The 26,253-nt window shown below is 50.4% G+C and overlaps 2 protein-coding genes across 9 annotated transcripts; one reads left to right on the forward strand and one right to left on the reverse strand.

Annotated features, from left to right (window-relative positions):
* The first annotated feature begins 751 nt into the window (after window positions 1-751).
* On the forward strand, window positions 752-12,812 carry snrkb (SNF related kinase b). Its single transcript, XM_053884617.1, has 5 exons — window positions 752-921; window positions 2,620-2,952; window positions 3,020-3,414; window positions 8,434-8,575; window positions 9,706-12,812. The coding sequence occupies exons 2-5, from the start codon at window positions 2,717-2,719 to the stop codon at window positions 10,526-10,528; spliced, it is 1,596 nt and encodes a 531-aa protein (XP_053740592.1). The 5' UTR covers window positions 752-921; window positions 2,620-2,716; the 3' UTR covers window positions 10,529-12,812.
* Window positions 11,184-26,146, reverse strand: ano10b (anoctamin 10b). Of its 8 annotated transcripts, none has more exons than XM_053884609.1 (18): window positions 26,000-26,146; window positions 25,641-25,853; window positions 19,500-19,536; window positions 19,347-19,398; window positions 18,283-18,497; window positions 18,051-18,224; window positions 17,838-17,975; window positions 16,843-16,959; window positions 16,514-16,630; window positions 15,628-16,452; window positions 15,516-15,571; window positions 15,375-15,449; window positions 14,818-14,982; window positions 14,540-14,731; window positions 14,466-14,477; window positions 14,340-14,402; window positions 14,011-14,127; window positions 11,184-13,946 (listed from the first exon to the last, which is right to left on the reverse strand). In XM_053884609.1, exons 2-18 carry the CDS (start codon window positions 25,797-25,799, stop codon window positions 13,929-13,931), a joined length of 2,532 nt encoding a protein of 843 aa, XP_053740584.1. In that variant the 5' UTR covers window positions 25,800-25,853; window positions 26,000-26,146; the 3' UTR covers window positions 11,184-13,928. The 8 variants fall into 8 exon arrangements, with proteins under 8 accessions (XP_053740584.1, XP_053740585.1, XP_053740583.1 ...); XM_053884616.1 differs by having other exon boundaries at window positions 11,189-13,946; window positions 14,340-14,477; window positions 15,628-15,810; window positions 16,114-16,452; XM_053884610.1 differs by lacking the exon at window positions 14,466-14,477.
* Window positions 26,147-26,253: the final 107 nt, after the last annotated feature.

The raw sequence follows: 26,253 nt of genomic DNA on the forward strand, positions 1-26,253 counted from the left end.
GAAAACCGGATCACCACAACTCAGTCTCTACTCTTCGACAGGCAGTTGTTTCTCAGAAGCAAACTAGAGGAAAAGTTACTCATTTTGATACTAATCCTAGCGATGCTTGATGCCTTCGTACTCAGACTCTTGCTGTTTCAGAAGAAATTTTGTTTAGTCCATCACTAGCACTGCCTCCAAAACGTCTCATGCCTTCTGTCATGATCCACTTTTATTCTTATTTTCTTTACTCCCGATGTTCTGGTGACCGACTGGGAGGAGGCCAGGGGGCAGAGCCATGACAAGCCAGACAGATCAGTCTCTCAGTTGACCTGCAACATCTTGGCTCAAGAGGAAAGTCTGGGTCTCTTGGCTTTGACTGCTGCCTCCGGGACCCAAGCTTGGATAAGAGGACGACACTGGAGTTAATTGAAGTTTTGAAGAGTGATATGTTGCGGGCAAATGTAAGCCGATTACAGGGCGAATGTTCTGTTCTGGGCCTCATTATCTAATCTTACCCCGGGCGTAAACAGTTGTAGGAGCGAGGCCAAGTTGCTTTTCTGCTGGACAAAAGGTAGTTTGGGGTCTGTCGAGGAAGCGCGCAGCCTAACGCGGCCGCATGAGGCCTCGGCTGTCCGCTCCCCTCAGCTATTTGGAGAATAAACAGCGTTACATAACGGTCCGAACTCCTCTCCGCTCCTGCGCGCGCCAGATGGAATGCATTGACGTCAGAAGGAAGCGGCTCGCGCGCCCCAACCGCGCTCGGTGCAGAGCGAGCGCGCGCCCGCCGCGTGAATGGAGGCAGCAGTCATGAGGAGAGAGCGAGCTCGCACTCACACACTCGCCGACAACATGGACAGGAGCGACGGAAGCAGCCGCGGCGACGCCGTGTGAGGAGCTGCGGCGGACGACGACGACGACGGCGACGACTCCCGGACGATGGTGAGCGACACGTTTGTTGTGCTGCTGCTGCTGCTGCTGCTGCGTGAGTGTGTGTGTGTGCCAACTATCGACTGCAGCTGAGGCCAAGTGGAGAAGTGCTGGCCTGGGCCGAGCACTTCTCCCAACTCTGGCTGGCGGCGTCCTCGCCTCTGCCGCGGTGCTGGACCGGGACACCGGCACCGGTGCTGCGGAGCGCGAGACGGAGGCGCAGTCGGGACGAATGCGATGGGGCGAGAACTTGTTCCCCTGTGGGAGATGTGGTGATGACATCATCACATCTGACACCACATTCGGACCCTTTTAACCAACTAATGACACACTTCTGCACGCACGCACACACACACACACACTCACGTATACATTATGGTTTCCTCTTACAGCATTGATCCTGAATCCCATTTATGCTGGATGAGTGATATTTGAGACTGAGCACAACATTGCTCCCTCATCATCATCATTCGGGGCCCCAACTTGGATGCAGGTCTCACTGCAGCTTCTTTGCCTGAAAAAAAAAACGGTGTTGTTGTCGACAGCCCGTCGGAATTGTTACAGTAGAATTGTTTACCAGACCAAGGTGTTTTGTGGCTCCGAATCACATGTCAAACCCCAGGCCTGGGGGCCAGTTTTGGCCTGCCATAGACCTCCTAGCCGGACTCCAGTCCCAGACCAATGAGACCTTAGTCAGACGCACACATTTATTTCTTACTGCGAAAGACACCGTCGTTTTTTTTTTTTTTTTAAATAAATCAAGAACTGAAATGCCATTCAGCTTGGTCTCTGTCTCTGCGGTGTCCACTGCAACATTAGCAGCCACGAGGGCCTTAAATGCACCGTTGCTTTCTGATTATTCAACACTTATTTAAAGCGCAGCAGACACTAGCATGATGTTATCTACCATGACACACAAAGATCCCAGTGTTCAAGTGTTGCCCTGCTGCCGGCTGTTCTGTTGCGAGTCAGTCATGAATCTGGAAACTTGGAAGGAGACTTGATGGTGGATGGGGTCGTGGCTGTGTTTCTTGTGTTAGGAGACAGTGGTGAGGGAGTAGAATGGAGGTCCCATAATAACTCGCCAGATTGTGACTCTGTAATAACTGAGTGGCTGCTGTGCATGAATGGGTCACCACCACTCTTTGGTTGGATGTTTTGTATGGTATGTTGAAAAAAATTGAAACCATAATGTTTTTTTAGAAAATATTTTTGATTCATTTTTTTAAGTTCAATTTGACATTTTTTTCTGAGTTTATCTGTTCTCTGTCTGTATTATCTATCTATATATCTTTTTTACAAATAGACACCAGTTTTTAAAGAGGCTTTTGTATATAGAAGTTTCGTTTGTTATTGGATCATTTATGGCAACACAAACATATTGTCAATTCACAGTTATTCAAAATGATTTAACCATCTAAATAATTCACTGTTAATGAGGTTGGTCAATTTTTCCAAATGTGGGACTACTGTGCTGAGAAGAAGTGAAAAATCACATGAACCTTGAAGGAACTCATTCAGGCTGTGAGGAGCATGAAGGAGGACGTGGCTTTCTGTTGTGTTAGAAATTCATCTGCTTTGCTATCAGTGAAGGTAAACAGCAGACGGCCGTGCACTCTGGCTTGTTACGTGCACCTGAGGTGAAGACCGGCTGCCAGTTCCTGGAGGCTGAAGGCTGAATATGGGCTCTTATTCTCTTTGTGCCTCCAGGAAACCCTCCAGGACTGAAGAGAGGACTTCACCTGTCATCATTCGCTGTCCTGAATACACAAACAGATCCACTCTCCCTCTCTCCTGTTCTGGAGTCATGGAGTCCCCCGAAGGATCCAGCTTCTCGGGTGATGGACAGGTCACCGCGGGGGTCCATCACGGCCGCTCCGATCTCACCGGACTCTACCATCTGGGTCGTACTCTGGGCAGAGGTCACTACGCCGTGGTCAAACTGGCCCGACACGTCAGCACCGGGCAGTTGGTCGCCATCAAGATGATCGACAAAACCAAACTGGACATCATGGCGACCAGTCACCTCCTGCAGGAAGTCAGGTGACTAAGAAGTGCTGCTTGGGAGTGAGGGCTGGGAAACTAGCCAGTAACGTGGTCTCGTCTGTAGGTGCATGAAGTTGGTGCAACACCCCAACGTGGTGTGTCTGTACGAGGTCATCGACACGCCCACCACCCTCTACTTGATCATGGAGCTGGCGGAAGGCGGCGACTTGTACGACTACATCCTTCGTCATGAGAGGGGCGTGGCCGAGGGGACGGCCAAGCGCCACTTTGCCCAGATCGTGCGCGCGGTCTCGTACTGCCACGAGCTCCATGTGGTGCACCGCGACCTGAAGCCGGAGAACGTGGTCTTCTTCCCCCAGCAGGGAGCCGTGAAGCTGACGGACTTTGGGTTCAGCAACCTCTTCCAGCCCGGCACCATGTTGGCCACCAGCTGCGGGTCGCTGGCCTACTCGGCTCCGGAGATCCTTCTGGGAGAGGAGTACGACGCGCCGGCTGTAGGTGAGTCGCCCGAAACTCTCTGCTGGGGGGTCGAGGGGGTTGAAGTCGATGACGACAAACTCCAAAACCAAGATGGCGACTGTGGAGTCAGTATAGCTCATGTAACTCTGGCACTAAAGAGGAAACAGAGCCGTGAGATATGTGGCCACTGGAGGACAGAGAATTTCCACCGGTGTTATGTCTTCTTTGTGTTTCATTAGAGCTACGTATTACGGTAGTAACAGCAACACTGCCCGCCTTTGTTTCCACTGCTACCGCTTGTATCCATAAACATTGTGGAAACGTGCAGAAATATAGAGACATGAAGGCAGAGCAGGGAGAGAAGGCTCCGTCCGGATCCGGATCCGTGAGGAACGTTGAGCATCAATGGGCCTTTACTCTGCTGAAACTGCGCTCAACTCTAATGGCTCTTTAGTGCCGACTGGGACTCAGTCCAGATCCTTCCTCTCCTCGGACCTGAGCCAGAGGACAGTCCTGAACTGGTCCAGTCACTGTTCAGTTGTGGGCCTTCGTCACCCGGGTCTGTAGATGTGAACTTACGAGTCTGTTGCTCCTCTTCAAATGTTTGAAGATGAGCTTCGTCATGTCGGCATTTTCCATTCATGAATGTGCTTGTGTCGTGGTGAGCTCTGTGTGTGTGTGTGTGTGTGTGATGGGGATTATTTTGTGTATCTGGGTCAGTCTCGGTCGGGCCAGCCAGACCTGAGCCAAGTGGGCACGTTCTGCAGTGGAACACGACACCACTCTGGTCTGCCAGCAGTGTGTGTGTGTGCGTGTGTGTGTGTGTGTGTGAGTGAGTGAGGCATCAATATGGGGGGATCGATACCAGAAAGCGAAAGCCGTGCTGCTGTTCCAGAAGCAGTTTGATCTTTGACTCGTCAGCGCTGTTCGGCGACCGGGAAATGGGCGATGTCTTCTTCATCGCGCAACACTCGGGCCGGATGTGGTGCAACACTTCCACAGATGAGTGTGTGGTTTGTCTCTCCGATGCGTTTCTGAGCAACGAAAATGACACAGAACTTCTGAAAAAGTGAAGCAGAACAGCAACAAGGAGACGTGTTATGGCCACCCTTGTTAACGCTCGAGTCAGCATTTTCCCACCCTTCAGATTCTCACATCAAGGTCTTTAAGCTTTCACTTTTACTCCTTTGTTACAGTCAATAAAAAAGCTACCTAGTATTTTCATGATTTATTCATTCATTCAATATAATTTTACCTGTAATATCACATATCTCTGACAAATATTTACTCTCAAGATATATTTGTTTCTTTCGAGCGGTTCAGATGAAATCCTTCATTTTTATTTACCTGCTTAAAATAACTTATATATACCTCATTTATTTTTTAAATAAAAAATAAAAACAATTCAATTATGGGTGCACAATGGAAATATGGAGTAAACCTATTATCTCTTGCCGAGCCTAACATTGCTTTTTAATTAATACTGTCAATCAAAATGAATTAGAATTAGACAATGTAGCCATTTTGAAACGTAAGACACTGAAATGATTTCAGAACAAATGTTTTTCTCATCAATGTTTTGGATGGAGTTCATTCTGAAAATAATGGATGAAAAACAAAAAGGTATTTTACTAAATTGAGAACTATGAGCTAAGCGTTTTTGTTCAGTCAGAATAATTTATGGCTTTTCTCAAAGTAGTCAGACAAATTCAATAAATAATCATAAATAAAACAGAATTCAAGAAACAGCTGTGAGTGGCATATGCAACGCAAACACTTGATGTACGATGACAACTCAAATTCTACAATACGTTTTTGAGTCTTAAAGTTTCACCTTTAATGCTCACGCTTCTTGGCAAAGAGAGGTCCCCACAAGGACGGACATACGTTCGTGTGTGTGTCAGTGGTGATGTAACATTTCATTATTTCACTCCAGGTTCAGGAAATAACTCCAGATTCCATCATTCCACGACGAGCCTTATGCAATCTGGTCAGTAAAGTTTGTTATAAAAGGATTGAGCCGAGAATTGGATGTAAACGGTGGTTTCTAAAAAAGGAAGCGCTGAGTCACTCGCACCGAGACCTTCTCTCGCTTCGTGCCATGTGACCTCCTGTTTGTAAATAGGGCTTCGTTAGAGGTGCCGACTTTAACGACTCACTTTGTGACTGGGTTTGGAGCTGGGCTGTCCTGCGGAGGGCTGCGGTCACTCAGGTGACCCGCGGAGCGTCTTCACGCTGGCGCTCTCATGTGGTCATGTGTTAGTGTTTGGGCTGTTGGTGCAGAAACAAACCACCACCACAATGAACCGTCTTATGTAACTTCAGCTCCTTAGCAGCTCCTCTTCTGAGCAGGGACCAAATCAGAGTTCAAATTGAAGCCGACAACTTCATGTGAACTGAGACCTGGTTCGGGCCGGCTCCCGGGTGTCACTTCTTGGCGGTCGAGCAGCGTGAGAGGGCACAAGATAAATCCAGCCTCCGTTATGTAAAGTCCAGCGGCATGTTTTCATCCCACCCAGGAAGCTGCGGGATGTTTAGAATGTCAACCTCTTCCTGGAGGTTCCAGGACGCAAAACACTGTCGCTGTTTTGGAAAAACTGCCGTCATCTGGGTCGACCGGGCGGCTTCATAGATCCTGGAGTCTCATCTGAAGGTTTCTAATGACCAGCTCTCTGAAGCTCGGAGCTTCCCCAGCCAGAGTGGAGGTGCAATGTCTCCGCCCGGTCCAAGGTCCGCCAGGAGGAAGCTGTCGTTGGTGGTCCACTGATGGAGGTCCGGACACGTGCTGGACATGACGTGGCCCGGTTCTCCAGGTTGGCTTTTATTCATGACAGCAACTTCGACTTTGTGCGGAGAACAAGTCCGACTTGGTTGTGAATCCAAGTCCGACTTAGGTACTGAAAGCAAGTACGACTTACTGTAGTACTGAGAGCAAATATGACTTAGTTGTGAGACCAAGTCTGATGAGGCACTGAGACCAAGTCAGACTTACTGTGGCGATCAAGTCCATCCAGGTACAGAGAGCCACTGATGTGGGCTCAAACCAACACGTCGAACTTGCTACTGATAACAAGTCTGACTTGCGACTTGAAACAAGTCTGACTCTGTCCAGAGACCAATTTGAGTCAACGTCCTCGTGATGGTCCTGAACCTAGTCTGAGTGAGGAGCTGTGAGCCCAGCCACCTCTGCAGCTCAGAGTCTCTGAGTTCATCCACTGCTGTGATTGTGAAGTGAGTGTGAGGAGTCAGCAGGTCACTCATGTGTGTCCTTCCTCCCCAGCAGCAGAGGAAGCCTCACACCCTGTTGCGTAAGTGTTCAGCGGACACACAGTGCACATTATGCTCTCATGACTGCGGCCTGTTGTGGGACCCTCATGGGGTCGGGCATGTGGGACTGTGGTCCAGAGCTCGGTCACATGCGGGACTTCTGCATGGGTGGACGGCACCGCGTCTGTAGTGCTGCGTCAGCGCTTTGACTTCCTTTAACTCGACGCACGTGCACTTCCTAAAACATCCTGACACACCCCAGCAGACGCCAGGAGGGAGACAAGGTTTATTTATAAAAGTTGCTGTCGGAGGGGAAGTTTGATGGGTCAAAGGTCAAACTATGAACTGACCAGAAAGAAATGTAAATCCCTGTTCACACTTAGTTCAGTGTGTATCAGTAAAACATGTTTTTTAATTTTTTTTAAATGATAAATATATTGATAAATCATTCACTTATATATGAAAACTAAACAAATCTGAAGCTGAACTTTTTTATTTGGGTTTTTTTTTCAGGATGGGATTTCTTTTATCTTTCATTTTTATTTTTGTTTCAGATTTTTTTAAACTTCACATTCAAATAATAGTCTGAAAACATGATAAAAAAGTACAAATAAATGATTAATAAATTATTTAAATTATAATTAACTTTTTAAACACTATCAATAAATAAACAGCAAATTAATTAAATACGTAATAGATAACATGCAAAATCTAAAATATGATAAAACTGTTTATTGAAATTAAAATCAAAATGCAGGTCCATGACAGGAAAACGTAGGAAAAAGTGTTGATTTATTGTGGATGGAAGGATGTTGAATCGTGGCTGGATGACACCAGATGAGGTGTCACTGGTTTGCAGCCCGACCTCAACGCTCTGCTGCTGTTCTGTGGCGCGACACCCGACTGGAGGCTGCGACGCCTTTGTTTGCTGTGTTTCCGAGTGACTAGGGGCCATGTATATGTGTGTGTGGGAGAGAGTCAGTGCTGGAATGTGTGTTAGTGTATCACTGGCTGCTGCAACAGGACGTATGGAACGTAAGGAAAGGGAGGATACAGGATGAGCGTGTGTGTGTGAATGTCTGTGTGAGGTCAGCCACTGAACAGTCTGGCACAGTCATCCTCAAACACAACCACACTTGACTTTGGTGGTTTAATTCCTCACAAGTTTGTTTAGAACAGTGACCTCTGACCTCTGGTGGAGCAGCGTCTGCTCAGGCTGGAGCTCACTTCCCTGCTCCTTACGTTGATCAGCTGGATGTCAACAAGGCCAGAGGAGCAGAAAGTGTAGAAGAAGAATAGGAGTTGAAGAGGAAGAGTTTGGCTGAGTTCAGATGAACTGTATACTCCAGAGAAGAACTGTGTAAAGGAGAAGAAGGGCACAAACAAGAGAACCTGAGGAAGATGTGTGAAGGAGCAGAGGCAGTAAACCACTGGGGAAGAACAGTGTGAAGTTAGAGCAAGAAGAGCAAATGAGGATCAGAAGTAGAAGTGTGTCCTTGGAGGAGAAGAAGAGCAAGGAGAGCAAGTTCAAGTTCAATAGTTCCTGGGAAGAACACATCGAGGAAGCAGATGTAGGGTTTGGAGAAGAGGCGTTCAGTGAGGAAGCGCTTAGGAGGGGAGTGGAAAGGAAGGAGAGTAGACGAGAAGAGGATGAGTGAAGGAATACAGGAACTAGGGGAGAAGAGAATGAAGACGGAGTGATGATCTAATGTGGAACCAACTCTTTGGAAATGAAGGAAGTGTTTTGAACTGTGTTAGCTGTGATGTCAGCGACATGTGTGTGTGTTGCAGATATCTGGTCCCTGGGCGTGATCCTCTACATGCTGGTGTGTGGAGTCCCTCCCTTCCAGGAGACCAACGACAGCGAGACCCTGGTGATGATCCTGGACTGCCGGTACTCGGTTCCGGACCACGTGTCAGCGGAGTGCCGAGAGTAAGTGGCGTCACCGAGGTCCGATCGACGCAGACGCGTGACCTGGTTTGTAGTGGCTGCTGACCGTGAACTCATCTCATTAGTTTGACTCAGTGAATAAATCACAGGACCCGGTCCGCTGCGGCTACTCAGAGCTGCTGGCCTGGAATCAGCCCGTGAGATCTGCGGCGTCGCAAACGCTCAGCTGCGAGCTGGGGACACGGACGCGAGCTCTGATCTGGGGACTTCTCGGAAGCCTAGAAAGCGTTTCAGCTGATGAAGATTCCGGGTGTCGTGAAGAAATGTTCAATGTTCAAATATGACTGTGAAGCCTTGAGAAGTGAAGGACTCTACACTAGATACCATAAGAGAACAGACCACTGATCCCCCTGAGAGGAACATCAGGTCAGAGGACGTCTGAAGATGCTCCCTGGTGGAGCCAGGACAGAGCCCCTCACAGGTCCAGGCCTGCCGCTGCTGCTCCGTGACTCGCTGAGGTCGTCATGCGTCTGGAGCGTTCGCCTGTCCCGCACTTCGGCTGCGCTGAGTCAGCACTTTAGCGTCTAGCAACATCATTTTCTCAGCCTCTCTCCATTCGACGAGCCGATAAATGTTTCATCCTCTCAACAGCGTAATCATAAAATATTGCTCGTCTCAGGCGAGCTTTCATGTTTCATGGGTTATTTTTAGCGGCACGCTCACATGAGTCAGAGCGTTTCCTCATGAAATATAATGTGCTTGTAATGAGAATTATGAAACTGGGGCCAGCCTTCGCCTCCGGGGGCAGATGAAGAGGAAGAAGAGTCGGGGGGCTCTTTTGGCTCCGCTGCAGGACAAACTAGTGAAATATCACCAAGATCAGGAGCATCTGACCCCGAAGTGGTCATAAGACTTGGTCGCGTGGTCGGCGGGCAGGGACGGGCTTCCACCCAAATCAGGTCAAGACTGAAATCTGAGCTGCGTTTGCTCCCATTGATGACGTGTCGATGCGAGAAACATGAGCTTCGGTTCTGCTCATCCAAGATTTAGGGCTCAGCCGCCCACGTGTGAACCGCTGCAGTGACAGCAGGACCATCATGGGAGAGGCAGCGTCTGAGGGAGGGCGGTCTCAGGTGCAGAAGCCTCTGACGGAGCTCTCCTCTGTGTTCCAGCCTGATCTCCAGGATGCTCCAGAAGGATCCGTGCCAGCGAGCCTCGCTGAAGGAGATCGAGGCCCATCGCTGGCTGCAGGGTCTGGACGACGCCCTGCTGAGCCCCGAGCCCCTGCCAGAGTGGCTCACCGGCGCCCTCTCCCCCAGCTCCCCTCGCTCAGGAGCACCAGAGTGTGGCGATCTGCTGGCCGTGAGGCCCACAACCCAGTCTGGCTTTCCAGGGTCGTGGCAGCCGAACCTCAGCCTCTCGCTGCGGCCGCCTCCGGCTGAGGAACCTCCCGTGGCCAAGAGCGTAGCGGCGCTGCAGCAGATCTGTGAGGAGGAGGAGGAAGAGGAAGAGGAGGAGGAAGGGGAGAAGGTAGAGGAAGAGGAGGCCGCTGTGGAGTGCAGCCACAAGGAAGAACGTGTATCCTCAACGGACGACTGTGTGATTTCTGAGCAGCCCATCAGCTACGACACCAGTCTGGCCTGTGCCCAGTCACATGCTCTGGACCCACCAGAGGGGGCCCAACCAGAACCCAACAACAACACAGACAAATCCGCTCAGCTCCCTGCTGCAGCTGCCGGGCCGGACCTCGACCCTACAGAGAGGAGAGCGACTCGAGACGACCTGAACAGCGAGCGACAGCGACCTCTCACTGGGGTCGTGGGTCGAGAGGACGTCCCTGCGCGGATCGAGTGCGGGAAGCGACACAGTATCAAGCTGCGAGACCGGATCTTTCAGTTCCCTCTGTGTGAGAAAGCTCTGGCCCTCAACATCCCGACCCACAACAAGCCCAAGATCCTGCCACTGGCTCAGTACAACTGCTGCCACGTGCTGTAGGACCAGTGACTCCCAACCTGCTCCACTAGGACTAGCTGTTCGGACCCCAACAAATCTGGACTTCAATGACCAAGTGCTTCTATGAACTAGTTACCTCTCTGTGTCTGCAGGAGGACTAGTTTTGGTCATCTTCGGTGTTGTAGGAAAACAGGTCTGGACTAGTGAAGCCTTTAACTGAACCAGTCCTTTGTTGATCACGTACTGGTTAACCAGTGATCTGACTAACTGGTCTGGTGAACTGGTCTTTTAACCAGTGATCCTTGCTCTGTGGCTGACTAAGTGGTGCTCCACTTTGTAAAGTAATAGTTCACTGCTAACTAGAATGCACTGGACCTGTGAAGAGGACTAGCTTCCTCATTGAACTGGTTCATTTGACTGTTAACCTTAACTAGTTGAACCATGTGCTTCTCAGCCGGTGAATGGACTAACCAGTGAAGTAGTCAGCTGTACATATATTCATTTATCTGTACAAGTTAAGAGCTGCTTCTCCAAACTAGTAGTGTGTTTCCTGGTTTCTGGTAACCGGTGCTCTAGCATGTTAAGCCTGTCCTTGACTAGCTAACCGTACCTATGTTTACGAGTTAACTGGTGCTAACAGTGTAGTAAACTAGTTCTCCAGGAAGAATGAAGTGGGGTTCTGTATAAGTCAGGTCAGTCAGATTTACCGACTAGTTAAACTGGACTAGTGGAATAGATGTTGACTAGTTTCACTGGTTAGCACCGCTGAAGACGAGCTCTCTGTAAAAAAAAAGGTCCCGGGAAAACAAGTTGTAAATGTAGTGGCCACTGGGGGGCTCTAGGGAGCACTGACCAGACGACATGGAGCATGTCGTCTCGTGCAGATGCTCGATCTGACCAACATAAGCTACACATGGTTCTGAGGGACTCACTCGGGGGCCTCGTCTTCTCTTCACCGCCTCTCAACCAGCTTCTGCTTCACGACTTCTCTCCGACACCAGGAGACTGTGACTCTGTGATGAGCGACTGATGCACAAGTTCACGTGTCACGATGTGAACTGGACCGTGGGATGCTGGTCTTCCATTGTTTTTTTGTTTTGTTTTTTTTAGAACCATCTGCCTCATGTCACATCCGCGAAGCTGTTGATCACATGACTGATGTTCTCATGAAGGACCTAGCTGCATGTCCATTCCTGATGTGTTGTCAACCTTGCTCACAAAGCTCCTCAGATCGGTTCATTCACAGCTTTTATTTTCACTCAACCTCATGTCTTTGCTGTAGTCCACGACCTTTATTTTGAAACCGACCTAAAACGTTTCTTTAAATGGGATGATATATTATATAATATTCTTTGCCGAAGGCAGTTTATTTGATCCACTCAGCGCTACTTTTGTAGAAGCTGTTCCTTAATTCTCGACTCAAGTAGAATTTGTTCCTTTTTCTGCCACACACTTCATCGTGAAGTTAGCTTAAGTTACTTCCGCTTCATCGCCATTTAAATGAAGCCAAAAATGTGGGTTAGCTTTCACTTAAGACAACACACGTGTTAAAGCACGTCCTTAAAGGTCGGTCACTGTCGCCTTACACAATTTGGTTTGCCTCTTTTCAGAGGAAAACTCTAGACCTCCGGTTTCAAAATAAAAGTCGACCAGTCTCCTCGCTGGCTGGGTGAAGACAGCCGGGAGTGCAGAAACGTGTTTAACCTGCTTCCTGTTTGGACCCGGTGGACAAGCGAGGCCGGAATTCGCTGCAGTCTGTTGCTGATCTACTGACCCGCTCGCCACTTCCTGTTGCCTTGATTCTCTATTTATTTATTAAACGGAAACGACCGTGAATATCGTGTTCAGTGTGTGATTCCTCTGAGGCGGGACTGAACCACATCAAGGTGATGTTTACGACTTAACCGTCAAACTTCCATTTACTGGTGAGGAAACAGCGCCCCCTGATGGGGACCAATTCGCTTCAACTGCTTTTATTTATTTAAAACTTCAGATTTGCTGCGTTCGGAAAATAAAATGGCGTCGTATTTTCTTTTCATTTCGATTTTTTTTAACGTGACGTTGTTTTCCATTATGATTTCATTTCATAATGGAATGTTTTCGCCTTCTCTCGTTCTCTAGAATCACTTTCGATGACCTATTTATAAAACATAAAATCTTAAACTTCAGAAATATCTATTTTCTTTCATGAAATATAAAATTCATTGCACTTTAACAATCGAATATTCCTTTCGTTTTCATGCATTCCTGATCTTCCAACACTATGTGTGAATACTTGTGTGAATTTATTGAAATAAATGTATTTTTTAAGTGGATGTTCAAGTATTCACACATCATAGTCAAACTTCAACTGGGAGACAAGCGACTGTCGAATTATTGTCTAGTCAGGAACCGAAGTCGTAGCCTCTGCTGTCGACAGATGTGTCATGAGTCGTATCGTCATGATTCTTTGCTGAGATCAGTTTATATACATATATATATATATATCACACCAAGCTCACACCAGCCACACAGGAACAGGGGGTCACATGACTTCGCCAGAACATGAGCCCTTCATTGTCATGAACGTCATTTTCCAAATAAATACGTCTTCAACACAAATGTCACCAGGACTGAGGTTGACTCGGACGAGCGTTTGTGACACTCGGCTCCTGGTAACGCAACGTTGACACCAAACGGGATTTAAGCGATGGAAGCAGCTGACTGGCAGCTAAAGTGGCGGTGCGTGACTGTTGCGCTACGATGTGGGAGCGGGTGAGGACGAGGCGGTCACTGGAGAAACCAAGACCCAGTGGAAGTTAGTTTGGTGTGAAGCTTCCTTCAGACTGCTCCTCAGACTCGCCGCGCCTCGTCCAACCTGGCCTTAAGCTCCTCCTCCTCGTCCTCGCCACCAGAGTCTTTGGTCGTTCCAGATTCTTCCTCTCACCTCTGCCAGAGTCTCGACTGTGTACAACAACTTCGTCTTGGTCCTCTTCATCATCATTGCCAGCAGATTTGACTCCTCCTTCTCCTGATCTTCCCCCACTGTCTGAAACCGCTGGCTCCATCAGGTCCAGCAGGTGGCCTCAGCCTGTCTCCATCTGGGCTTGTTGTTGACCCTCACTGAGACCTTCTTCTCTGACTGTGTTCCTGCTGGAACCTCTGGCTTTGGACTGAAACTCTGTAGCACCTGTCTCCACAGTGAACCCCCATCTGCTCCCCCCACCCCCTCCCACCCACTCGGATAATCTTCATGAAATAGCGTGAACAGCGTGTGCGTCCTTCAGGTGAAGTCCTTGTCAGTGCGATGGAAACACTGGAAACCGTGCAGGTCAGTCAGCGACAAACCCGCACCTGCACGTGCAGAGATGCGCAGCGCGGCGATGCAGAAACACAGAAGCCCTCGCAGTGGACGTGCGGACGCTGCAGACGGGAGCGGGGGGCGGTGTCTCCACTGGCGACGTCAGGTTTCCGTCAGTTTCTGCGGAGGGAGACGAAAACATCAGCCGGACGGGGACAACTGGACAGAGGGGCGTGAGCCCGACCTGCTGCCTCAGAGCCTCCATGGACTTGAACTCGAGTTGGTCCTGCTTCTTCTTCATCCAGCCCGGCTCGTCCGGGATCAGTACCGCCAGGATCCCCTTGACGATGATGAGAAGGTGCTGCGCGGAGAAACCAGGGTCTCAGATTCCACACAGCTTCTCAGACTCAGAGAGGCTGCGTGGAGGCTGGGATGGACAAAGTGAGGGAGGCGAGGAGAAGAGTGCAGCGGGTGGAGACCACTGCCACAGGATGGCGGGTGCTCAGAGACTCAGGAGAGGTAGAGATGATGACACCAAGCATGTCTTTGACTTGGAGCAGACGAACAACTCACCTCCACACCGACTGCCAGCAGCAGCACCTGCGCGCCGCTCAGGCCGCTGTCCCGACAGGCCGCCTGCAGTGGCGGAGACAGGATCAGCAGCCAGCAGTTGGACACCACCGACACGAAGCTCAGCACCTCAAAGGCCACCTGAAGACGGTGGCAGGTCATGAGTCAGGGAGCAGGTCGGAGTGCCGCCAGCTGCCACCCACCTGCCACACGCCCATGTTGGCCGCCGGAGGAGAGAAGGGTTTCCTGAAGAGGTTGCAGATCTTGTAGGCGTCGGAGCGGATTTCGGTCAGGTTGTTGATGAGCAGCAGGACGGCGGTCAGTGGGTAGACGCAGGAGAAGAGACTCAGGTACCCGAACTGGACCAGGAGCTCGATGTACTCGGCGAACAGACCCTGGACAGAAGCAGTGGTGGGTTCCTGCTCCGCCTCCTCGCGAGTCGAGGGGGCAGCAGCGGAGGTCAAGAGGCCGAGCCACTCACGGGGAAGACCGGGAGAGAGATCTGATTCCTGAACTTGTCCTCCTCCGGGTCGTCTTCCCTCTCCGTCCTGTGGGGGGCGCTGAGGAAGCGATCCACCAGGAAGGGAATGACCACCTCCGTCACCTGGTTCACCAGCTGGGTGATGACCAGCAGGGAGGCCAGACGCTGGAGACGTGAAGAGGAGGTCCAGGGGCAGACCAAAGCAGACGGGATGTTAGGAGAGCCGTGACATGGAAACACGTGTGGAGTATTCACAGACAACACCACATTACTATGGCACCCATCATATTCCATAGAACAAGACTAACGTATATTTTTTCTAAAAAAAAAAAACAAAAATGTAAAAGTGAAGCGCTAGATTGAAATTTTTACTATTTGGACTTGAGAGTAAAAAGACAATAATGAAAAATAAACATGAGGAAAATAGGAATTAAAGGAGCAATAACAATGTGTAATTTCAACCTTTAACTTCTGCACCAGGATTTATTTACGTTTTTCATGTTAAAAATATTTTCCATCATATAAAAATAAAAATCAAAGGGGTCTGGTGGAGGTACCTTTCTCAGCAGAGGCACGTCCTGTTTGAAGAAAGCGATGTGGAAGAGAACGGCGAAGTAGTTGAAGAAGGTGAACTGAGGAGAGAGAGAGAGAGCAGAGGGTGAGCGAGGGAGCGGGGAAGGACGAGCGGCCGAACCCACCACCAGGACTTTTCCCGTCAGGTGGTTCTGGAAAGCCGACTCCTCTCTGTGGTTCTCTGTGAAGACAGTCAGTTTAGAAGGCGCCCAACACGCCCGGTCCGTCCTCGCTCACCGAACTCAGTCAGAGACTGAGCCACTATCTTGTAGACGGTGGCCAGCATGTTGGTGTACACGATGTGAAGGACTGACGGCATGTAAAGGAGCGTCTGGGACAACATGGAGTCCCAGTCCTGGTGCAGCTGCTGCACCTGGGCCTCCCCCCAGTAGAAACACATCATCCCGAAGACCACCAGACCTGAGAGTAGAGGAGGGAGGGGCTTAAAGGAAGGACTGTGGCATGTGTCGTTCTCACTGTGGCATGTGCCACTTTCACTGTGGCATGTGCCACTCTCACTGTGGCATGTGCCACTTTCACTGTGGCATGTGCCACTCTCACTGTGGCATGTGTCGTTCTCAAAGTTATGCGTGCCATTCTCAGAGGTTACAGTGGATGACACCGTCGTAGCACATGCCACTGTGAGAGCCTCTCGAGCCAAAGTCAGATTGGCACTCCAGGCCGGTGACACCCACTGACAGAGCAAGATTCCATGCTCCATACCTAGGAACAGGCCCACGACCGGGACAGACACCAGTGCCATTCTTAGGTCTCGCTGCCACTCAGAAAACAGCGGCTCCACACGCCCAGTGACCGGGTTCACCCCGAGGTCGCCGTGGAAGGAGGGCCGGGGTTCAGCGAAGCGCTCGGCCAGGTGGAAGGTTCCCCAGCGGTAGGACAGGGAGGCGCTGCGCCGCTTCCATAGCTCCATGACCACCGTAGACCAGAGCATGCTGAAGGCCGCCTGGACCATGTGACCGCTGACCGCCAGCCCGGAGTCGTCCTCGTGGCTGTCGGCCGGAGAGCCGGACATGGACTCGGTCATCTCCTTCTGGACTTCACCTGTGAGCAGGAAACCCCTATTCATCACCGACACACACGCTCACAGCGGACCAGACCGGACCTGAGAAGTAGGTGATGGTCAGACCCAGCAGGGCAGGCGGCAGCAGAGACAGTGTGTAGAAGTCCAGGAAGCTGAAGTAGAAGGCCACCGTGCTGCCAAAGTACTCGTTCACCGAGTCTGCGGGACAAACAGAGTCACAGCGCTCATGTCTTCATATTCTGCTGTGGACAAGAGTTTTGAGGGTTCAAACTTCAAAATGACTGGGTCTCAGTCTGGTTCAGGTGAGTCATGTGTTCAGGGGGAGAGGCTGGGGAAAGGGGGAGGGGTCCCCACGAGGACAGTGGTACGAGCATGTGTGTGTGTGTGTGTGTGTGTGTGCCTCCACCCACCCAGCGGCTGCACCAGCTGGTTGCCACTGTACCAGGCCTCTCTCAGCTCGCGGAGCTTCTTCTGGTCGTGCAGAGGAAAGGTGTCCAGGACGACTCCAGCTGACTGCAGCTTCTGCCCTGCAGCAGGAGACACACACAGCAGTGCTGAGAGGAGCCTGCAGGGGGCGACCCTGAGCTCAGCCTTTCATCCGTCCAGCCCCGGGAAGAAGGACGCGACTTGGTCTCCAGCAACACACACTCAAGTCACACACCCGCCGACACTCTAACTGATGAGGAGCGGTGCGAGTACTCTGCGACGACACGTGAAGTGAGGCAGCGCCACTGCAGTACTTCTACACGCGTCGCTCTGACAGCAGCAGCAGCCGAAGAAGTAGTCATAACAAGAGCTGCAGTTGTCCTGGTATTCACCAGTAGCTGCAGTACTAGGGTGAATAAACCCCTCAGTAATCACAGCAGTAATACACACAGCACAGACACTGCAGTACTAGTACCATAAGCGACGGCAGTCTCAGTAAAAGTAGCAATATGTGGAGTATTTCAGTGAAGCTAGCTGCAGTCACATCAAGAATAATATATTCACTAGTACATCTAGTAATACTCGGAGCGCCTGCATGAGTAAAAGCAGTACTGGGTTTAGAAGTATTAGTGGCAGTGCCAGCTGCTAATAGCAGCAGTAATTACAGTTAAAAGACACAGTAACACCAGGAGTAATTGCAGCAGAAGTGGCAGTAGAAATAGGAACAAGAGTGATAGTGGAAGTAACGGTCGCAGTAGTAATAGTAGTAGGCGCAACAACTATAGTACATGAAGGAACATGCGTACTATTGGTAGCAGTTGGACCAAGAGGAAGAGCAGTGTTAGTGGAACTAGTCTTCGTCGTAGTGATATACAGTGAGTAGTAGCAGCAGTGTTACAACAGTAGGAGGAACTGCAGTAGTAGCCTACACACTACTGTGGTAGTAGTTGAACATGGGACTGAGCTGAGCCTCACTCACAGATGTTGTCTCTGTTCTGCAGCGTGCAGTTCTCGGGCAGACCCGGGACCCTCAGGTCCCTCTGAGCGCGGAGGCCCTCCAGCTCATACCTGACCACGTGCTGCCTCTCCGCCAGCGTGAGGAAGGAGGCCATGTTGTCTGAGGGCGGGGGGAGAGAGAGAGAGAGCGTGAGAGCCGGGTGTCTCCAGCCCAGGCGCTGCCCCCTGCACCTACCCGAGTCTCTGAATCGCTCTCTGTCATGGTAAGAGAAGGCCTCCATGTCTCCACTGCGGGTCGTCCGGCACAGCCCCAGCTCCTCCGCGGCGCGCAGCAGCGTGCAGCGCGGGGCGGCCACCACGATGATGTCGCCGCCTGCGTCCTCCCCGGGGTGGGCCAGCAGCGCCGCCCCTGTGGCCCACACGTGTCACTGCAGCCACTGCCTGCACCGAGCGCTCGCACCTTTTACCTCCGTCCTTCTGCGGCGTCCCAATCAGTCGCATGATCCAGCGCTTGGTTTCGGGTCGGACCTTCTCCCCGAGCCTCAGCAGCACCAGCGGCTCCACCCGCTCCGACATGCAGCAGGGGCAGCTGACTTTGGTCCAGCCCGGCCCACCCAGACTCCCGAGAGACTCCGCCTCCCCGCTGAACTTCTCTGCGTCTCCAGCGGCCTGGCTCATGGTGCTGTCGGGTCAGAACCAACATGGAGGACAGAGTCAAAGCACAGTCGGGACCTGATCTCTGCTGAGGTACTGCAGTACAAAGAAGCGCGGGGCAAATAAAGGACATCTGTCAAATCTAAACATGATGGAGGAACTCGCAGTACTGTTAGCTGTAGTACGAGCAGTAATTACACTGTAGTAGCAGTCATGTTAGCAGTGGTATAAGTACTGGCAAAAGTACATGTTGCAGCACCAGCTGTAGTAACTACAGTACACAGGACTGGTACTAACAGTACTGAGGTACTACAACATGTAATGGCACCACTAGTAGTACTATTAGGAGTAGTAGTTCCAGCGTGGTTATTGTAGTTTTCATAGGTCAGTTGGAGCATCAGAACTCTGCTGCGGCTAGTACCAGTAGTTTCACTGAAAGTCATAGCACTACTTGTAGTTGTTGAAATTGAGGAGTAGTGGTAGAGACAGTAAAGTGTTGGCAGCAGTACTATCAGTGGTACAAGCTACAAGAGGCGGGTCGTGCTCATAGTACATGTAGTGCAGTAGCAGTACACAGCTTCGGTGTCACGACAACCGCGTGGGCATGTACAGTCTGGTGCGTATTGACAAGGTCAAAGGTCAGCAGCGGAGGGCGGCATCAGAGTGTTTACAACTGTGGCTCGCCTCCTTCAAACAGGAAGAGAGAGTGAAACAGAGAGTGAACATGAAGGAGACCAACCAGTCAGCTGAGGACTGCAGCAGCTCGCTCGCTCGCTCGCGCACGCACACACACACACACACACACACACTCACAGACAGAGTCTCCTGACTGGGATTCAGAACAACAACACAGACAACACTCAGAACAAACACTCACCAGCCAGAGTCTGGATCCTCGCTGCCTCCTGCGGGTGTGTTTGTGCGCACCACTGAGTGTGTGTGTGTGAGAGAGAGAGTGGGAGGGAGGGAGAGCGAGAGAGAGAAAAGAATGCACGAGAAGTTCAGGAACTGCAGGGTGTGGACGCTTTACCAGCTGACTCCTCCCTGATGCCTGTCACTGCTGGGTCCTACTGCGAGTGCAGAGAGAGACAGAGGGGGGGGGAAGGGGTTGAGAGAGGGGGAGAGAGAGAGAGAGAGAGAGAGACAGAGACAGAGAGAGGGGGGGAGAGAGAGAGAGTGAGAGAGATTTTTTGATTTTTCAAACGCACTTTATTTACATTTTAGTTATATAACAAATTTCATAAAGTGCGAAGTACAAGTTAAAATCAGTTCACATTAAAACCAGATTAATTCAAAAAGTGTGCAAAATGCAGTTTTTCATTCTCAATATTGCACAGTATATTTTTAAAACACCATATGGATTTAAAACCATTAAGACCATTCACATGTTTATAAAACCTGTACTCCAGCCAAAGCCTTGCCCTGATGTTAATGAGCCAGATTGCCTCGGCCTCCTGACCTTCCCTGTTCTCCAGCTTGTTTTTCCTGCTTTTATAAATTGCCATTTTTGCTTCTCCTGAGATAAAATTTAACAGTTGGAATTTTTCTTTGTCTTTCACATTGTACCCCGCTCCCATGATAAAAATTCCCTCAGTAAAATTTACATTAAAGAGACTAAAAACATGCTTTAAAAGAGAGAAGAAAACCCTGAGTCTCTCGCACTCTATAAAAACATGATAAATAGTCTCCCGTTGGTGGCAAAAAGGGCAATCATTAAGAGCAGTAGGATTAATAACAGAGATAAAAGCATTGGAAGCAATTGCACCATGTAAAATTCTCCACTGGAGGTCACCTGTCTGTTTCCTTATGGGGGGTTTATATAGTACCCTCCACTGTGGGCTACATCCATCTCCTAGTTTCTTGGACCACACAGTGGAGGCTCTGCTGCTCAGTCCGACCCTGTGGATGATCTTCACACAGTTGCTGTATATGGTCTTCTTCTTTGCTTTGTGTAATGTCAGCTTGTCTCGCTCCGTGACTTTTAAAAGGGGGCCGGTGTGTTCTCCAAGCCCTGGGCTGAGGACGATGTCTGGGAAGGGGTCTGCTGGGTCCGGGGCTTTTGTTTGTTCTTTGTATTCTTTGAGGAGGCGTTTTTCTTTATCTGTGATCCTCCTGGCCCAGAGCTCCAGGATTCTCTGGGCCACCCGGGCAGACTTTAGCCTCAGCAGGGAGCCCAGGGCCTGGACATCCTTCAGCTCCGGCCCCACCGCCTCCACCAGATCTTTCAGGGTGAGGGTTCCAGACTGGACCAGCGCTGCCGTCAGGCCAGGAGTGGTGTCGTTGGTGATGTCCAGTCTGGCCCCGTGGATGAGCGGTTCTTTGAGCAACCAGTGCAGAGAGTCGGCTGAGGAACACCTTTTTTGATAAAACAGATTCCATGATTTAAAAACACTTCTATAAAAAGGAGGTAGCCCAGTTAAATTTAGCAATTTAGAATCAGTTAAAAACAGAACATCATCCAACCCCAGGTGATTGGCACGCCTCAGGATGCAGCTGGTCACACCTCTCCACACCAGATCTGCCGGGCCGCTCAGGTACCTCTGTAAAAATTGGATTCTAAAAGTAGCAGCCCGACTGGCCAGGTGGACAAGGCCCTGTCCCCCCTCCTCTCTGGCTAAAAACAGCACCCCCTGTGACACCCAGTGTAGACCGTCCCAAAAGAAATTTAACATTTTACGCTGTATGACTGCCAGCAGCCCTGGGGGAGGGTCTACACACGCTAGTTTGTGCCACAGTTGGGATGCTACCAAGTTGTTTAAAACCAGCGCTCTGCCTCTAAAAGACATCTGAGGGAGCAGCCATTTCCATTTCTGCATTTTGTCTTCAAGTTTTTCCGTGACGTTCTCCCAGTTCTTCTTGACTATATTTTCCTTCCCTAAAAATATGCCTAAATATTTAAAACCATCTCTGCCCCACTGCAGATTTTGGGGGAGAACCGGGAGACCGCCACGCCATTCGCCGACAGCGAGGGCTTCGCTTTTGCTCCAGTTGACCCTCGCTGCCGACGCTATGTTAAAATCTTTGACTATTTTTTCTAAAAGGTCTGCATCCCTCTGAGTTCTAATAAAAACCACGAGGTCGTCCGCGTACGCAGATAAAACCATGTCTTCATTAAAACCCGGTAAAACCACACCTTGGAGGCTGGAGCGTATCTTGTGGAGGAGGGGTTCGAGGGAGAGTGCGTAGAGCATCCCCGACAGAGCGCAGCCCTGGCGGACCCCTCTGCACACTCTAAAAGGAGCACACAGACTGCCGTTGACCTTCAGGACGCTCTCAATGTCACTATACAACACCTTGATCTTAGCTATGAAACCAGCGCTGAACCCAAAACTCTCCAGAACTTTCCAGAGGAATTGGTGTTCAACGCGGTCAAAAGCTTTTTCCTGGTCCAGGGAAATCAGACCAGTATCTAATCCCAGTGAACTGGAGACGTCCAAAACATCCCGAATGAGGTGGACATTGTCCACCATTGACCTGCCGGGCACACTGTATGTCTGATCCCGGTGGACGAGATGCTCCATGAGTCCCCCCAGCCTGGAGGCCAGGACCTTGGACAGGAGTCTGTAATCCACACACAGCACCGACACAGGCCGCCAGTTCCTGATGTCCTGCAGGTTGCCCCTCTTCGGGAGAAGGGCGAGCACTGCCCTCCTGCAGGACACTGGCAAGGAACCAGAGGCCAGACTCTCGTTCAGGACCTCCAGGACGTCTGGTGCCAAGACATCCCAGAAGGCCCTGTAAAATTCGGCGGTGAGTCCATCTATGCCAGGAGCCCGCCCGCCCTGCATGTTCTGCAGGGCGGCTTCCAGTTCCTCCATCCGGAGGGGTCGCTCGAGGTGGGAGTTCTGCTCCGCCGACACCTGAGGCAGTTCTTGACAGAACCCCTCCAGTGGTGTGGGCCCCTGAGCATGCTCGCTGGTGTACAGTGACGAGAAGAAACTCACCGCCCGCTCCCGAATCTGGCGTGGTTCCGTGAGTTCCTGGCCCGTGTCGGATAAGAGTGCGTGGATCACTTTCCCCTGCCCGTTCCTCCTCTCCAGGCCGAAGAAGAAGCTCGTCGGAGCATCCATCTCCTTGATGGTTTGGAACCGGGACCTGACAAGTGCACCCTGTACTTTCCTGTCTAACAGGCTGGCTAAGGCCATCTTTTTGATTTTGAGGCTTTCAATGTATCCTCGATTTCCTGTGGATTCCTCAACTTGCTTTTGTAGCTCCACTATATCGGTCTCCAGATCTTGAATAGATCTGGTGATGTCACCTGTGACATTTAGGGTGTGCTGCTGGCATAACAACTTTATTAATGTCTTACCATGGTCCCACCACTGCCTAAGATGACTAAAATCACTCTTTTGTTGTCTAAAAATGTCCCAGAAATAAATAAATGCTTCTTTAAAACTCTTATCATGGGTTAAAGCAGAGTTAAAATGCCAGTACGCGCTTCTTGGTAAAACATTTCTGATAAAAACGTCACATAAAAGCAAGCAATGGTCAGTAAAAACAGCAGGTAAGATGCGGGACGAGTTAAACACATTAAAATGGTGTTTAAAACAATAAATACGATCGAGTCTGGCTGAGGAGATCCGGCTCTCTCTGAGGTGGGACCAGGTATACTGTCGGCAGTCTGGGTGCATCCTTCGCCACACGTCCACCAGGCCGTGGGAGCGGACCAGCTGCTTGAAGGCGTGCTGTGAGGCTGGGTGAGGTTCTGCATGATTTCGATCTAAGATCGCATTTTCTGTGCAGTTAAAATCCCCACCCAAGAATAAAAAATCCTCCGTACTGCAGTTTTTTAAAACATCATTAACATTCATAAAAAACTGCCTCCTCTCTGCACCGGTTGCTGGAGCGTAGACGTTGATAAAAACAGCCTTAAAATGGTCGAACTGAGCTTTGATAAGGAGCAACCTCCCCTGGATGACATTTTGGACCTCCAGCGAGTTGGGTTTAAAAGCCCTGGAGAAGAGGAAGCCTACTCCTCCACTAAGAGAAGTGTTGTGACTTAAAATGGCTTCCCCTTCCCACTCCCTCCTCCAGTCTGCTTCGTTGCTAAAATCACTGTGCGTTTCTTGAAGTAAAAGGACGTCTATTTTTTTCAGTTTCATAGTCTCATAAATGTTTGCTCTTTTTTTAATTTCTCTCGCTCCATTTATGTTTAAAACTCCCACTTTGAAACCATTCATGATGTGGTGTGAGATGTTAAAAACGAGAGTAAAAGCAAATAATTTATGTAAAAAGTCCATAGTTATTTTTCTCTTCTTCACACAGTTCTTTCTTTGCTTTTAAAACCAGTTTCTTCAATCTAAAGATTTCCTGGTCAGTGAGGCCGGACTCTGCTCTTTGGCTCATGTGGGCTTTGGCTGAAGTATAAAACAGACCGAGGTCTGGGAAGTGCTCAACAATTTTTACCCCGTGTTGATTTTTTGTCTGTTGTAAAAAAGTTTTGATTTTTTCTGCACTGTATAATTTGGTTTGGCTGTTAAAATTGGGGATGTCACTGTTATCTGATACACATTCATCGCTGCTTTCATCCGTGTTTGTTCTCATTTTAGGTTCAGTTCTGCTGTTTTTTGTTTCAGTTGTGTTTCTGCTTTTCTTTCTACGTTTTGCCCTCACTCTGGGTTTGATGAATTCTCCCCCATCTTCCTCCATCTGTTCGGTTACTGTCATTTCTGTTTGGTTACTTTCACTGTATCTGTCTGTCTTTTCTGCCTCTTGATTTTCTTCCCCTCCCACCTCCACCAAAACACCCTCTAGTGCGCCCTGCTCCCCTTCATTTTTTTTATTTATTTTTTCATGATGACCCTCTTTCCTTCCTCCCACCACCTGTTCAACCCCCAGTAACCCCCCTGTTTCTACCTGCTCCCCCCCTTCTGGTGCCCCCACTTGCGCTGTTATTTCACTTCCTCCTTCGTTCACCTCATCAGTGTTTACAATATCATTCACTCCACTTTCATTCCCCTCCCGAATCAATCCCCCCGTTTTAGTCCCCTTCCCATTCACAACGTTCACCCATTCACCCTCTGTGTCACACTTACTCACCCCCTTATCCCGGTCCCGGTCGGACACAGCCGCTGACGTTCCCCGGAGTGTCCGGGGAGCCGCAACCGGCTGCCCGGATGACGCGGCTCTCCCGGCGGCGGCCGGAGCGCCGGCCGAGCGGGCCGCGCGTGTTGGACCAGGTGTGTGTGGCTCACCGCGGTTCGGACAGGAGCCCACCGTGTGTCCCTCCTCTCCGCAACCAAAACACTTCATCACCGCCGAACTGGCATAGATCGTGTAGTCGTAATCATCTACTCTCACCAGGAATCGGAGGTTGAGCTCCTCTCCCCGGTTATTGAGTATCATGTAGAGCTGTCGGCGGTGAGACACGACGTGTTTCAGCAGCGGAGACTTACATCCAGACAGGATCTTACGGATCGGTGACACCACTTTCCCATGTCTGGACAGCTCCTTGGTCAGAAACTCATCAGTGATGAAGGGAGGGACGTTGGAAAGAACTATCTTCGTGGCCGGCAGCGCAAGCGGCTGCACGGTCACGAAGCAGCCGTTGACGGCGACTCCCGACTCCACCACACGGTTCACCTTATCCACCCGGTCCAGGAATATAACCACGCCACTGTTCATCCGAGCAGCCGATCTTATGCTGCTGTGCCCGACCTTCTCCCCCACAGCCAGACTAATGTCCTCCACGCTGCAGGGGAAAGTGGCAGTGACTTTTATCCCGTGTTTGCGGGTTAGAGATCTGAACTCCGGGCTAGCCATGGCGTGAGCCACGCGGCCGGCGAGACGCCCACACCAGGAGTTCAAACCCGTAACCCACCAAACAGCCCACAGAAAGACACCAAAGTGAAACGCTAATGTGATCTATAAACAATACACCCGTGAATTTACTATTTATTGATGAATACAAAATGAAATAAAGTACGAGAAATCCACTCGCTCACGACACCCACTCATGCACCTCGCTCCCAGCATGCACTCCGAGAGAGAGAGTGAGAGAGAGAGAGAGAGAGAGAGAGAGAGAGGGAGAGAGAGAGACAGGCAGACAGACAGAGAGATTAGATGGAGGGGGGAGAGAGAAAACAGAAGAGGAAACGCTTTGCTGTGAGGCCATTTTTGCTGGTCCGCTCAAGGTTAGGCCTCAGTTTGAGGGTTCAAACTTCAAACTAACCAGGTGATTCAAACAGGGTTCAAAATCCTGGTTCATCTGAGCCATGTGTTTTCGGGGGAGAGGCTGGGGAAAGGGTGATGGCCAGGAGAGGTCCCCACAAGGACAGAGAGACCAACATGAGCGCGTGAAGTCACTCGTGCGGATGATGACTGCCGACATTCTGACGCTCAAACTGCGACTTGTGAATCCCCTCACATCGGAACATGGACCTGTCTCTCTCTCTCTCTCACACACACACACACGCACACAAAAAACAAACAAACCAAGCGACAGCAGCCAGAAACAAGGAGCGGGAAATATCCACATTTATTTACAAAGATGGTTCGTTTGCATAGAAATCTGACAAAGCTATTTCCTACCGTAAACAGATCCGACACGTCGTTAGAATCAATCAACGAACATAAATAAGTTCTTCAGCTGAGCGATCCATTAAACGTTCATCCTCATCATCATCATCGTCAGGTCAGGTGATCACACCTGCCAGTCAGAACTCGGGGCTCGCTGACCCACGCGGCTCAGGAGGGAGCAGAGGAGCAGGTGAGTCTCCGTCAGGCGCCATCTGGACCGGACCGGTCAGGTGAGGCACCGTCATCCCCGCGGGAGCGGTGGCGCC

Source organism: Synchiropus splendidus, chromosome 14 (assembly GCF_027744825.2).
Source record: "Synchiropus splendidus isolate RoL2022-P1 chromosome 14, RoL_Sspl_1.0, whole genome shotgun sequence".
Classification (NCBI taxonomy): Eukaryota; Metazoa; Chordata; class Actinopteri; order Syngnathiformes; family Callionymidae; genus Synchiropus; species Synchiropus splendidus.

Coding starts and splice junctions, on each gene's coding strand:
- snrkb (XM_053884617.1), top strand. CDS start 2,717: ATGGAGTCCCCCGAAGGATCCAGCTTCTCGGGTGATGGACAGGTCACC. Junction 2,953..3,019: donor CACCTCCTGCAGGAAGTCAG/GTGACTAAGAAG, acceptor TCTCGTCTGTAG/GTGCATGAAGTTGGTGCAAC. Junction 8,576..9,705: donor GTGTCAGCGGAGTGCCGAGA/GTAAGTGGCGTC, acceptor TCTGTGTTCCAG/CCTGATCTCCAGGATGCTCC.
- ano10b (XM_053884608.1), bottom strand. CDS start 25,799: ATGTCGGCAGTCATCATCCGCACGAGTGACTTCACGCGCTCATGTTGG. Junction 17,976..18,050: donor AGAGCGATTCAGAGACTCGG/GTAGGTGCAGGG, acceptor CCCCGCCCTCAG/ACAACATGGCCTCCTTCCTC. Junction 15,450..15,515: donor TGACGGGAAAAGTCCTGGTG/GTGGGTTCGGCC, acceptor CTCTCTCCTCAG/TTCACCTTCTTCAACTACTT.